Source organism: Anas acuta, chromosome 31 (genome assembly GCF_963932015.1).
Source record: "Anas acuta chromosome 31, bAnaAcu1.1, whole genome shotgun sequence".
Taxonomy (NCBI): Eukaryota; Metazoa; Chordata; class Aves; order Anseriformes; family Anatidae; genus Anas; species Anas acuta.
Genome location: NC_089009.1, coordinates 217,233 through 231,394, shown reverse-complemented (window position 1 = coordinate 231,394; position 14,162 = coordinate 217,233). Strand labels below are relative to the sequence as shown.

The 14,162-nt window shown below is 56.5% G+C and overlaps 3 protein-coding genes across 8 annotated transcripts in view; 2 read left to right on the top strand and 1 right to left on the bottom strand.

The window, feature by feature from the left end:
• LOC137846173 (butyrophilin subfamily 3 member A1-like) overlaps positions 1-14,162 on the top strand; it is an 88,065-nt gene that overhangs the window by 25,753 nt on the left and 48,150 nt on the right. The window lies entirely within an intron of this gene.
• The window catches only part of LOC137846289 (butyrophilin subfamily 3 member A2-like), a 37,277-nt gene that overhangs the window by 21,085 nt on the left and 2,030 nt on the right, over positions 1-14,162 (top strand). Inside the window, exons 3-4 of one of the 6 annotated variants that reach the window (XM_068664181.1) lie at positions 1,052-1,084; positions 10,140-11,322. The exons of 1 other annotated variant lie outside the window; for it this stretch is intronic. In XM_068664181.1, coding sequence (XP_068520282.1) covers positions 1,052-1,084; positions 10,140-10,768 — 662 coding nt within the window. In that variant the 3' untranslated portion in view covers positions 10,769-11,322. Of the gene's footprint in view, positions 1-1,051; positions 1,085-9,405; positions 9,963-10,139; positions 11,323-14,162 lie in introns of those variants that run through there. 4 more of the 6 variants (XM_068664184.1, XM_068664179.1, XM_068664180.1 and 1 more) reach the window with 4 other exon arrangements.
• LOC137846150 (HLA class II histocompatibility antigen, DM beta chain-like) lies at positions 11,715-12,493 on the bottom strand. Its single transcript, XM_068663854.1, has 3 exons — positions 12,115-12,493; positions 11,801-12,032; positions 11,715-11,718 (listed from the first exon to the last, which is right to left on the bottom strand). Exons 1-3 carry the CDS (start codon positions 12,491-12,493, stop codon positions 11,715-11,717), a joined length of 615 nt encoding a protein of 204 aa, XP_068519955.1.

The following is a 14,162-nucleotide window of genomic DNA, read 5'->3' as shown; positions in this document are numbered from 1 at the left end:
CCCTGCAGGAGGGCCTGGTCTGGGTGGGCTCTGGGGGCTTGTGTGCTGGTGGCTCGGGGGTGCTGGAGGAGCAGCTGGAGCCTGGGGTGGGAGTGGGGAGTGCTGGGGCTGGGGCTGCCCTGGGCACGGGACAGGGCCGGGATGGCTGAAAGGAACGGGGATCAAGGTGGGGACAGGGAGCTAGCTGTGGGGCTGCCGCGCTCAGCACTGATGCTTCTGGACAGGGACGTCCTCCATCCATCCCCATTCACTTCCACTTGTGTTTTGGTGGCATGGTGCAGAGAGCTGCACAAGTGTCTGTCCTTACTGCTAAAAGTCTTGCAAAATGCTGGGCCTTGGTCTTTGTTAGTCTGGTCACTACAAGTCATGGAGCAGGGTGGTCTGAGCTCATGGACGAAAGCAAAAGAATTTGGGGTCTAGCCATGGAAGCAGAAACGGGGTGAAAGTCTTTCCACTCTGACCATTCATTCCTTTTGCTTTTCTGTAGCAGAGAAAAAGGATGCAAAGCTGGGTAAGTCTCCTTCCCCAAAGAGAAGGCATTGGGTGTCTTCCCACAGGCATACTCCCCTCTGACCATACATTGCTTTTCTCTTTCTTTTTCTTTTCCAGGGAAACAAGCTGCAGAGATAGGTGAGTGTCCATCCCTGAACTGGAAGAATTTGAAGTGTAGACAGTGGTTTAGAAGTTTTTTCCCTCTGATCATGCATTCCTTATGCTTTTCTTTTCCAGAGGAAAAAGATGCAAGACTGGGTGAGTTTCTCTTCCTCACCCCAACTGAAGGAATTAGGGGGTCTTTGGTTTGTAGCAGTCATTGTTGAGAAACTGACTCCTCTCATCGATGCATTGCTTTTCATTTTCTCTTTGATTTGTAGAGAAACAAGCTGCAGAGCTGGGTAAGTCTCCCAGTGTTCAGACCCAAGGGCAACACCAAGGCAATGTGCAGGGGAGGGTGGGCAGCTGGGACAGAGAAGCCCAGGGCTGGCCCCTCACCCTGCCCACACCCACTGGGCACCAGCCATGGGCTGTGACCAGCTCTCCCCTCTCCTTCCAGCATGGAGAAAGTTTCTGCTGCCTCACAATACAGGTAGGTGTGCATTGGGTTACCCGCTGAAGTGCTTCTCCTGCCCCTGGTGGGGCATGTTCAGGAGCCAAGAGGTGCCCCATCTCCTGCCCCATGGGGCAGCTCCTGGCTCCGAGCTGGGGAAAGCCTGCCCAGGGCTGAGCTCTGCCCCTGATGGCCTGGTTCCTTCTGTCCCTGCACTGAAGGTGACCCTGGATCCAGACACGGCTCATCCCTGGCTTGTTGTATCTCAGGACAACAGCAGTGTGAGACGGGAAATTGAATGGCAGCAGGTTCCTGACACACCAGAGAGATTTGACGATAGTTGCTGCGTGCTGGGCCGTGAGGATTTCAGAGAGGGGAGGCACTGCTGGTTGGTGGAGGTAGAGGGGGAGTCGCTAAAGTATGCTTGGTGGGCTGTGGGGGTGGCCAGGGCTTCTGTGGAGAGAAAGAAGTGGAACAAAATAAGCCCTAGAAACGGTATCTGGGTTGTGCAGTACTATGACGGGCAGCTCAAGTCTCTCACATGGGATCCCACCCCCTTGTCCCTGTCCCCTATCCCCACGAGGATCTGGGTTTGTCTCGACTGTACCCAGGGGCAGGTGTCTTTTATCAATGCTGACAATGGGGTCGAGATCTTCACTTTCACAGAAGCCTCCTTCAACGGGGAGAGCATCCGCCCCTGGTTCTGGCTATGGACAGAGAAAATTCAGCTGTTCCTGAGGGACAGCACCCCCCAGACCCTGTCCCCAGCCCTGGGGGGCTCCTGCCCTTCTCCAGCCACTCCTGCATCACCTCTCCTTGGTCCTACTGGAGCAGCACAGGCATGAAGAGCAGTGGGGCCAGGGGCTGCCCTATGTTCCTCCCTACTGCTGGAGGAGGGCTGGGATGCTGCAAGCAGGGGCCAGGCCCCTTGCAGCCCCTGGGCTCTGCCCTGCACGCGGCTCCTGTGCTGGGGCACCAACCCTGCTGGCACCCACGGGTCTCACCCTGCCTCTGACCCCAGCGGGCAGCACAGGGGCTGCAGCAGCTCTCCACGCTCCTCTCCCCTCTGCTTGCACTGCTTGCAGACCCCAGGACAAGGGATGTGGTCACTGTGTGCTACTGGCCATTGCAGGCCACCTTTGACTCCTAGGTCAGGGTTGATCCTTGCTCTGTGCCTGGTGCTGAGCATGAGCAGCCTGTGGGGGCTCTTTGTTCCCTCCTCTGGAGTATATCTATCTAAGACCCAGCAGCAACAGGACTGTGGCAAATAAAGTTTTGTACAGGAAGATGGAGTCTTGCAGTGGCATTTCCTGGGTGCTTTGTGTCCTGAGGCCTTGCTGCCTGGGAAGGTGTCTTGCAGCAGACCGTCTCCTCACACGCCTTGCCCTGCAGAGCCTTCGCCTTCCTCGTAGCCCTCCCTTGGAGGCTCTCGCACAGTTTCATGCCCTTCGTCTGCTGCAGTGCCCACAGCTGCATGCAGTGCTCAAGGCAAGGCCATAGCAGGCTGAGCAGAGTGGGACGATCCCTTCCCTCGGCTGGCCAGCTGTGCCATGCCTGAGGCACCCCAGGGCACGCTTGGCCCTTTGGGGTCCCATGCCATGGCCCCCACACACCCACTCCTCTTAGTGAGACACCGTAGGAGTGTGTGAGCCTCTGCTCTATGCCCAGAACACTGCAGAGACACCAGCGGGGGGAACATCTTTATTGTAGGAGATGGGGCCAACCGGGAGCCGCCGGTGCTGGGAGGTGTCCGTCTGGAGTCCTCAGATGCTGCCTGGGGAAGGGGGGGACACACAGGGTGAGAGATGGGGTGATTTACCCCTCGCCGATGGCTATGGGGATGGGGACAGGGTACCTGTGTGGTAGTTGTCTCCAGGGAGGGGAGTGTAACCTGCGGGGGGGAGAAGAGGAGTGAGCAGAGTCCTCGTCATCCTTGACCACGGCCCCAGCTCCCCCGGCCACTCACCCAGGGCGGGAACCCTGGCCCTGAAGCGGTAGACGCCGGCGAGAAATAAGCCAAGTCCCGGCACCATCAGCACGGTGGCCACCATTATGGTCAACTCTGGCATCAGACCAGGACCTGCAGGGACACAGCTGGGTGAGTGGCAGCAAGGAGCCAAGACCGCCGGCCTCCAGGTGCGGTCCCGCTCCTCTCCACTCACTCCCCATGCGACATCCCCATGCGATGCCCTGTGCAGTGCCCCTGTGCCACACCCTGTAAGAGGCATTGCTCTGTGCCACATCCCCTTGCAAAGGGCAATGCAATGTGCTGTGCAGTACTCCTTGCAACATCCCCCTGCGACGTCCTCACACAGTATGCTCTGCAACACCCCCATGCAATGCCCGGTGCAACATCTTGCCAAGGCGATCATATCCAGGGAAGACTCTTTCTGCAGCAGAGCAGGGGATCCCACAGGCAGGGCTATTATTTTACAGCATCTTGAAGGAGCTGCCAGGACCCAGCAGCCCTCACCACGGAGGAAGACAAGGCGTAGGCAGAGCCAGCAGCACCCCCTGCCCGGCCATTCAAAAGTAGCACCTGGGGAGCGTGACGACCGGGAATATGGTGACCATGGTTTGTGAACAGGGCATGGCGCATAAGAAGGGAGTGGCAGGCCATTCACGCAAGTAGGGCGAGCAGGGAGGGCAGAGCGTTCCTCCCCGCCCGTACAAACACCTCCTCTAAGGGCAGTGTGCTACTAGCTAGGCTACAATGTACTCCACCAGGCACAGTGCTCTCTCTAGCAAGTCTGTACACACCCAGACTGACTGCCCGCTCAAAAATGCACCAGTGCAGGGAGCGTCTGAGCCTCTTGCTGCCATATGTAGGTGGCACTATGTGAGTGTGAGGTGCGGGTAGGTGGATGACCTGGTCCACCTGGTGGCAGAACTCAAGGAGGAGGTGGAGAGGTTGAGGGCGATCAGGGAGTGTGAGCGGGAGACAGAGTGGTGGGGTAACTCCCTGCGGGGCCTGAAGGAGAGATACCGGGGTGAGACACCCCAAATGGGGGTGGACCCCCTCCCCTGTCGCTCTCAGGCAGAGGGAGGGGACCTAGGAGTTGAGGAGCAATGGAGACAGGTCCCTGCTCGACATCGCATGTGAAGCCACCGCCAGCTAGCCCCACCTTCGAAAACAGTTTTGAGGCCCTGGATCTTGAGAGACTGGTACCTGATGAAGAGGTAGAAAGTGCATCCTGGAGGATGCCTAGGGTGAGGAAGTCGACTCCAAGCCTCAGGACTGCTATCCTCTTTTGATAGTCCAGGCTGGCAGTGCTGACATTGAAGAGAGAAGCCTGAATGCTATCAAATGGGACCTTAGGGGACTGGGGCGGTTAGTGGGTGGAGCGGGAGTACAGGTGGAGCAGATCTCCAAACTGCAGCCCATGGAGGAGTCACCAGTGGAGCAGGAGGATGGGGCCTGGAGGAGGCTACAGCCCATGGAGAGCCCCCGCAGAAGCAGGCCCCAGGCCGTAGCTGCAGCTCATGGAGAGGACCCCACACAGGAGATGGGAGTCTGGGGGGAGCTGTCATATATGGGCAACCTAGACTGGAAGAGTTTGCTCCTGACAGATGTGCCCTATACTACAGACCCATACTGGGGCAGTTGTTAGAGAGCTGCTGCCTGTGGGAAGCATATGTAGGATCAGTTTGGGAAGGACGGCATCTCTTGGGAGGAGTTGTTGACTCGGCTGAGGGTGGAAAGCCCTTGCAGGGAGATCTGGACAGATTGGAGAGTTGGGCAATCACCAACTGCATGAAGTTTAACAAGAGCAAGTGCTGGGTCCTGCAGCTGGGATGGGGCAACACTGGCTATACGTGCAGATTGGGGGATGAGACGCTGGAGAGCAGCCCTGAAGAGGGGGATCTGGGGGTTGTGGTTGACAGCAAGCTGAGCATGAGCCAGCAGTGTACCCTAGCAGCCAGGAGGCCCAACTGTATCCTGGGGTGCTGATAACATGCTGATGTTTTAATTGTTGCAGAGCAGTGCTTACACCAAGCCAAGGATGTTTCAGGTTCTCGCTCTGTCCTGCCAGAGAGCAGGCTAGGGGTGCAGCAGGAGCTGGGAGGGGACAGACCCAGGACAGCTGAATCCAACTGGCCAAAGGGGTATTCCGTATCATTTGGGATCATGCTAAACAATATATAGGAGTGGCTAGCCGCGGGGGGGGGAGCAGACTGCTCAGGGTTAGGCTGGGCATCGGTCAGTGGGTGGTGAGCATTGTGCATCACTTGTTTCATACACACTGTTAGTAGTAGTACTACTATTATTCTTGTTGTTGTTATTATTATTTTCCTGTCTTAATAAACTGCCTTTATCTCAATCCACAGGCTTCACTTCACGGTTCTCTCCGTGATCCCAGAGAAGGAGGGTGGAGAATGAGCGAACGGCTGTGTGCTGTTTAGCAGCTGAATAGGTTAAACCACAACATCTCGGAAAAGGCGGACCTCTTCCAAATGCTCATTTCCATACTCCCCTCCCTTAGCTCCTCCAGGTTGCGTCTGTGCAATGTAGCCTGGTGGTTGTGGGAAGGGGTCTTTCAGGATGAAGGCAAAGAGGAAGAGGAGGTCACACTTTTTACCTTTCTGGACTTTGACCTTCCGTTGGACAGTATTGAGGAGGTTTTTGCTTCTCTTTCCCTTGCTTCCTGCCAACAAGTTGTTCGTCCTTCCCTAACGACTTGCTTGTCCTTCCCTCATCCATTGGCGTTGAGCTATATCGTCCTTTTTACATCTGCTTCTCATTAGGTTCTCATCTCCATCCCCAACAACTAGGATATTTTTAGGTTCTCATCTACATCTCCAATAATCAGGATATTTTACCATATATGTAGCTAAATATTAATTCAGATCAGTTTTAGTGTCTTCCGCATCTCAGTGGCAGGCATGCAGAACTCCCCAGACACTTGTCCCCACTGCTCCAGGGCCACAGCTCCTCCTAGAGGATTATTGCAACCAGGAAGTGGGACAAGGCTTGTGAAGTTGGGCGTAGCCCTGTGCTTCCTGCAGCATGGTTGGGTGCTGTGAGGGACCTCGCTCTTTTGTTGGGGTTCCCTTGGAGAAGAACACCTGCGGGGTCCATCTGCCCCCTGGGAAACCTCTCTCTCCGATGGGGCTCCCCTGGGACTGTGGCTGCCACAGTCTCACCAGGCATGCCAGGGGCATCCTGACTTCCCTCATCACTCTGCTCCTCCTACAGCTGGGCTCAGGTAGGATCCTGCAGGGCTGCTGGGTGCTCTCCTGCTCTGGCTGATAGACTTGCTGCTGTGGGGCAGGGGAGCGGCTGTGGGAAAGGGGGGACCCGAGCCCACAGCTTGCCCGCGCTGGGTTTCACTTTCACTTTGGTTCTTTCACGCAATATGGCTGCTGCCTTGCCTGCCCTTTCTGTGTCTCCTTCACCCGCCCGAATGCTGCAGAGAGGGCTCCCACTCCCAGCACACCTCCTTCTCCTGCACGTCCTCCCTCTCCCTCTCCTGTTTCCCTGGTCATTTCCCATGGGACACGGGGGACGCAGCACGCACCAATTCATGCACCAACTCATGCCCTTTGTCACTCACTTCCCCTAAATTTACAATGCCAAAATCTTACCTCCTCTCTGTGCCCTTCTCCATTGCCCAGTGTGAGAAACAACTCAAATAATTTTCTTCAGACTGGATCTTCTCTGAAGCTATTTTATTCACGATTGCAACAGTCCTGCCAATCAGGAGCACATTTTAGTAAACAAATCATAACCTTTTATTCCCTATTACCTGACGCCTGATCACCTCCCCTGTTTGCTCATTAGCTGAGTACTACAGGTTCACAAGCTACTCAACACTCCTCTATACCAATATTTGTATAATTTTTCTTCTTTTTTTTTTTTTTTTCAACACTTTAATTTCTCCTTTCTTATGTTTTGAGAACTTGTGATTTGTTTTACTGTTCTCACACTGCTCATCCTGTTTTTCTCAAGCTTCTACCTTATTTTGGAACAGTGAGGCCTTCTATGGTCCACTTTATCTACTTAGCATTTCTCCTTATTATGACTAAACCTTAAAATACAGAAAAATAATTCTCTACTGAAAAAAAAAAAAAAAAAAAAAAAAACACAACATTGTTTCTCACACCAGCCCAGCTCAGAGTGGTGGGACCAGGACACCCTCTCACTGCCACCGTGGGGCAGGATGTCGTGCTGCCCTGCCACTTGTCCCCTCAACGCGATGCTCGCACCCTGGAGGTCAGGTGGATCCGGGACCATATCTCTGAGACAGTGCACCACTACCGCCATGGAGAGGACCTGTACAGGGAGCAGATGGGGGCATATGCCAGGAGGACAGAATTGGCCAGAGATGGTCTCTCAGCTGGAAGCCTGGACTTGCGAATCATGGGGCTGAGACCCTCTGATGATGGCCAGTACTTCTGCACTGTGGGAGATGGTCATGCTTATGCTGAAACCATTGTGGATCTGGAGGTGTCAGGTTAGTGGCTGGGGTGATGCTGCCAGGGCAGAGTTTACGTGTCCTATGAATGTTCCAGCTGTTTCACAGCATGGAGCATGCCCATCGATGTGGAGGTAATATTTGGACAGAGAGGTGCCTGGATAGTTTTGTCAGTTTTCACTGGTGTCTTTGAAGACAATAATCATAATATTGTGAGGGCACTAGGCAGAGGCTGCTGAGCAGCACCTTCAGCTGTGTCAGCAATGGGACCAAACAGCACACAGGGAGAGTCGCAGAGTCCTCTGAGCAGCCGGACATCTGCTTTACTTTTGCTTTCTGTGCTGGGGGACACCTGAGACGTTGTCTGGATGTCTCGAGGCTTCTTGAACCAGCACAGCTTGGTGCAGAGACGCTGCCTAGAGGTGCTGGACAGGACCCGCGGCAACGGGGTTAAGCTGAGGCAGGGGAAATTTAGGCTTGACATCAGGAGGGGGTTCTTCACAGAGAGGGTGGTTGCACACTGGAACAGGCTCCCCAGGGAAGTGGTCCCTGCACCGAGCCTGTCTGAATTTAAGAAGAGATTGGACTGTGCACTTAGTCACATGGTCTAAACTTCTGGGTAGACCTGTGCGGTGTCAAGAGTTGGACTTGATGATCCTTAAGGGTCCCTTCCAAGTCAGGATATTCTATGATTCTATGATTCTACATCTGTTTTCTGTGTGATTTGGAGAAACTGGATTTGTGCAGCCCTGCTCTCTGGATCTGGCACCTACCAGGCTGGTCTTGGGGTGAGGGTGAGTGCATAGATTGCCTGGTCCCTGAGCCCCGTGGACCGTTGGTGTGCTGGGCTGTGTCTGGCATGGGAGCAGATGGGGTCTTCGCCTCGGGACTCAAACCCTCCCCTAGTCAAGCCCCAGACACGCGCTCTTCCCCTAGCCACAGGCGCTGACCTCCACCTCTCCCTGGGGGACTACGAGGCCGGAGGCGTCCGGGTGCTGTGTCGATCGGCCGGCTGGTACCCGCTGCCGCAGCTGCTGTGGAGGGATGCTCGTGGGCAGCACCTGCCCTCGGTCTCCCAGACACATTCCCAGGACCAGGAGGGGCTCTTTGAAATCGAAGGCGCCGTCATCGTGACCGGGAGCGTGGAGGGGCCCTTGTCCTGCGTGGTAAGGAGCAGCCACCTCCAGCAGGAGCGGGAATCATCCCTGCACATCGCAGGTACAAATAGCACAGCCAGAGTGAGGTGTCCCTGGCCACTGCACTTGTCCCAACACACGAGAGGTCTGGGTCTTGCTCTTCTAATCCCAGCCATGTAAATACAGCCCTTTTCTTGGTGCCTTTTCTCAGCTCCCTTCTTCCACAACGCCCAGCCCTGGATGGTGGCTCTGGCTCTGGTCCTCGTGCTTTTGGCTGTGTCCATTGGCCTCGGTGTTTATCTCTTTCGAAAGCAAGGTAAGCTGGCAGCGCAGGGATGGAGCGCAGGGAGGTGTTCTGCAGGGACCCGCGTGTGTCTGGAGAGGGGCTGAGCCCTGGCCCAGGGAGGTGCATAGGAGGAGGAAGGGAATGTTCTCCTGGGGATGCCAAAGGCCTTAGGATCATCTTGGGTGGGAGGCCAGGGAGCATGGCTGCAGCGTGGGGCTGGTGGCAAGGCGCAGCCCCCCTGCACATGTTCCCACCCAGCAACCAAGCTGCTCTGCTCACCACCTCTTCCTCCGCCTTTGCTTTTCAGCGGCACGGATGCGAGATCTGGGTGAGTCCTTGCAGTCCCTACCCCCAGCCCCTGGGGAAGTGGTGTCCCTGTGGGAGGGCCTGGTCTAGGTGGGCTCAGGGGGCTTGTGTGCTGGTGGCTCGGGGGTGCTGGAGGAGCAGCTGGAGCCTGGGGCGGGAGTGGGGAGTGTTGGGGCTGGGGCTGCCCTGGTTACGGGACACGGCTGGGATGGCTGAAAGGAACGGGGATCAAGATGGGGACAGGGACTGAGCTGCGGGGCTGCCCTGCTCTACACTGATGCTTTCGATAGACGGACATTCGCCAACAATCCTTTATTCACTTCCATAATGGCTTCAGTGGCACAAAGGTAAAAGTTGCACTTTTGTGTCTGTCCTTTCAGTTCTGCTTACAAGAGCATTGTACAAAGCTGGACCACAATGACTATTTCTCTAATCCCAACTCTGATTAAGACAGAATTTTTCCCTGTCATGGGATGTGTTCAGGGTCGACCACGGGCTAAGCAACTCTCCCCTCATGCATTACTTTCATACCCATCATACATTACTTTCCTTTCCTTTTCAGAGAAACAAGCTGCAGAGCTGGGTGAGTATCACAGAGCGTGGGCCCCATGGCCACGCTAAGGCAATGTGAGGGGAGGGTGGGCAGCTGGGACAGAGCAGCCCAGGGCTGGCCCCTCACCCTGCCCACACCCACTGGGCACCAGCCATGGGCTGTGACCAGTTCTCCCCTCTCCTTCCAGCATGGAGAAAGTTTCTGCTGCCTCAAAATCGAGGTAGGTTTGCATTGGATTGCCCTCTGCACTGCTCCTCCTACCTTTAGTGGGGCATGTTCAGGAGCCAAGAGGTGCCCCATCTCCTGCCCCGTGGGGCAGCTCCTGGCCCCGAGCTGGGGAAAGCCTGCCCAGGGCTGAGCTCTGGCCCTGATGGCCTGGCTCCTTCTGTCCCTGCAGTGAAGGTGACCCTGGATCCGGACACGGCTCATCCCCAGCTAGTTGTGTCTCAGGACAAGAGCAGTGTGAGATGCGAAAGTAAAAGGCAGCAGGTGCCTGACACACCAGAGAGATTTGACTATTGGTACTGCGTGCTTGGCCATGAGGAGTTCAGAGAGGGGAGGCACTGCTGGTTGGTGGAGGTGAAGAGAGAGCAGAAAGGGAATTTAGGGTGGGCTATGGGGGTGGCCAGGGCTTCTGTGGAGAGAAAGAGAGGGATGAATATGAGCCCTGAAGGAGGGATCTGGGCTGTGGAGTACTATAAAGGGCTGCTCATGTTTCTCACATCTCCTCCAACTCCCTTGTCCCTGTCCCCTGTCCCCATGAGGATCTGTGTCTGTCTAGACTGTACACAGGGGCAGGTGTCTTTTATCAATGCTGAAAATGGGGTCGAGATCTTCACTTTCACAGCAGCCTCCTTCAATGGGGAGAGCATCCGCCCCTGGTTCTGGGTATGGACATGGGGAACTCAGCTGTGCCTGAGGGACAGCACCCCCCAGACCCTATCCCCAGCCCTGGGGGAATCCTGCCCTTCTCCAGACACTACTGCATCACCTCTCCTTGGTCCTGGAGGAGCAGTGCAGGAATGAGGGGCAGTGGGACCAGGGGCTGCCCCGCGCTCCTCCCTGCTGCTGGAGGAGGGCTGGGATGCTGCAAGCAGGGGCCAGGCCCCTTGCAGCCCCTGGGCTCTGCCCTGCACGCGGCTCCTGTGCTGGGGCACAAGCCCTGCTGGCACCCACGGCTCTCACCCTGCCTCTGAGCCCCAGCGGGCAGCACAGGGGCTGCAGCAGCTCTCCACGCTCCTCTCCCCTCTGCTTGCACTGCTTGCAGACCCCAGGGCAAGGGATGTGGTCACTGTGTGCTGCCGGCCATTGCAGGCCACCTTTGCCTCCTAGTTTAGGGTTGATCTTTGCTATGCGACTGGTGCTGAGCATGAGCAGCCTGTGGGGACTCTTTGTTCCTTCCTCTGGAGCACATCAAGCCACAGCAGCAGCAGGACTGTGGCAAATAAAGTTTTGTACAGGAAGATGGAGTCTGGCAGTGGCATTTCCTGGGTGCTTTGTGTCCTGAGGCCTTGCTGCCTGGGAAGGCGTCTTGCAGCAGACCGTCTCCTCACACGCCTTGCCGCGCAGAGCCTTCGCCGTCCTCGTAGCCCTCCCTTGGAGGCTCTCGCACAGTTTCACGCCCTTCATCTGCTTTGGTGCCCACAGCTGCACGCAGTGCTCGAGGAGAGGCCGCAGCAGGCCGAGCAGAGCGGAACAATCCCTTCCTTCAGCCGGCCAGCAGTGCCATGCCTGAGGCACCCCAGGGCATGCTTGGCCCTTTGGGGTCCCATGCCATGGCCCCCACACACCCACTCCTCTTGGTGAGACACCGTAGGAGTGTGTGAGCTTCTGACCTGTCCCCAGAACATTGCACAGACACCAGCGAGGCTTTTGTAGCATCTTTATTGTCAGCACCACGGCATCGGGTCTGAGATGGGGCCAACCGGGAGCCGCCGGTGCCAGGAGGTGTCCGTCTGGGGGTCCTCAGATGCTACCTGGGGAAAGGGAGGACACACAGGGTGAGAGATGGGATGATTTGCCCCTCGCTGATGTGGATGGGGATGGGGATATCGTTACCTGTGGGGTAGTTGTCTCCAGGGAGGGTAGGGTAACCTGCGGGGGGAAGAAGAGGAATGAGCAGAGTCCTTGTCGCTCTTGACCACGGCCCCAGCTCTCCACGGACACTGACCCGGGGCGGGAGGCCTGGCCCTGAAGCGGTAGACGCCCGTGAGAAAGAAGCCAAGTCCCAGCACCAGCAGCACGGTGGCCACCACCACCAGTATCGTCACCTCCGGCATCAGTCCGGGACCTGCGGGGACACGGCCGGGTGAGTGGCAGCAAGGAGCCAAGGCCACCGGCCTCCGGGTGCTGTCCTGCACCTCTCCACTCACTCCAGTCCTCCAGGAGAGGCTCCTGCAGGCTGACGTGCTGCACCGAGCACGTGTAGGTGTCGCCTGCCACCGGGGCCACCAGCAGGGACACCTGCGTCTGGTAGCTCCAGTCGCCGTTGGGGATGGTAGAGATGGGGTTGTAGTCGTCGGGCTCCACGATGTCCCCGTTGTGCAGCCAGATGACGGTCACCTCGGTGGGGTAGAAGCCCCAGATATGGCAGCTGAGGCGCACGGGCACACGGGCGTTCCCCGTCTCCGCGGGGATGATGCGGACTTGGGGCTGCGCTGGAGCAAGGATGGGGATGGGGTCAGTGGTGGGCGAGCCCCTTTCCCTGCCCTGTGCGACGTCCCTATGCAACGTTCTGTGCAACTCTCCCATGAAATGCTCCCATTCAAAGCTCTAAGCATTGTCCCATGCGATGTTGCATGTGACATCCCCATGCAATGCCCTGTGTAAAACCCCTGTGCCACACCCTGCAAGAGGCATTGCTCTGCGCAACATCCCCTTGCAAAGGGCAATGCAATGCGCTGTGCAGTGCTGCGTGCAACATCCCTCTGCGACGTCCTCACGCAGTGTGCTCTGCAACACCCCCATGCAATGCCCGGTGCAAGTGCAACATCTTGCCGAGGTGATCAGCTCCAGAGCAAACTCTTTCTGCAGCAGAGCAGGGGATCAGACAGGCAGGGCTATATTTTTCCAGCATCAAGCCCACTTGTGGGAGCTGCCAGGACCCAGCAGCCCTCACCGCGGAGGCTGACAAGGCTTTGGCAGAGCCAGCAGAGCCCCCTCTCAGGCTGTTCAAAAGCAGCCCCTGGGGAGCGTGACGACCAGGAACACAGCTACCAAGGTGGGCAAACAGGGCATGGTGCATCAGAAGGGAGTGGCACGGCAGTCCATGCAGGCAGGGTGAGCAGGGAGGGCAGAGCGTTCCCCCCCCTCCCATACAAACAACTCTTCTATCAGTCCCGGTAGACTGGAAGCTGGCAAATGTTGTGCCGATTTTCAAGAAGGGTCAGAAAGAAGACCCTAGCAATTACAGGCCTGTCAGTCTTATGTCAGTGCCTGGTAAAATCATGGAGAAGATGGTTCTCAAACGTATTGAGGGGCTCCTGGGGGACAAAGCAGTCATTGGTCCCAGCCAGCATGGGTTTGTGAAGGGTAGGTCCTGCCTAACTAACCTGATTTCCTTTTATGATAAGATCACCCGTATGGTGGACCAAGGGAAACCAGCTGATGTGATTTTTTTGGACTTCAGCAAGGCTTTTGACACGGTTTCCCATAGGATCCTACTGGACAAAATGTCCACCATACAGCTAAATAAAAACATCATACGATGGGTGAGCAATTGGCTAACGGGCAGGGCCCAAAGGGTTATGGTGAATGGGGCTGCGTCAGGCTGGCGGGCAGTCACCAGTGGGGTCCCTCAAGGCTCCATTTTAGGGCCGGTACTTTTCAATATTTTTATAAACGATCTGGATGTAGGAATAGAAGGCATTTTGAGCAAGTTTGCTGATGACACCAAACTTGGAGGAGTTGTGGACTCGAATGAGAGTGGAAAGGCCTTGCAGAGGGATCTGGATAGGTTGGAGAGCTGGGCGATCGCCAACCGCATGAAGTTCAATAAGAGCAAGTGCCGGGTCCTGCACCTGGGACGGGGAAACCCTGGCTGCACGTACAGAGTGGGCGATGAGACGCTGGAGAGCAGCCTAGAAGAGAGGGATCTGGGGGTCGTGGTAGACAGCAAGTTGAATATGAGCCGACAGTGTGCCCTGGCAGCCAGGAGGGCCAACCGTGTCCTGGGGTGCATCAAGCACGGCATCGCTAGTAGGTCGAGGGAGGTGATTGTCCCGCTCTACTCTGCGCTGGTGAGGCCTCACCTCTAGTACTGTGTGCAGTTCTGGGCACCACAGTATAAAAAGGACATGAAACTGTTGGAGAGTGTCCAGAGGAGGGCTACGAAGATGGTGAAAGGCCTGGAGGGGAAGACGTACGAGGAACGGCTGAGGGCACTGGGCCTGTTCAGCCTGGAGAAGAGGAGGCTGAGGGG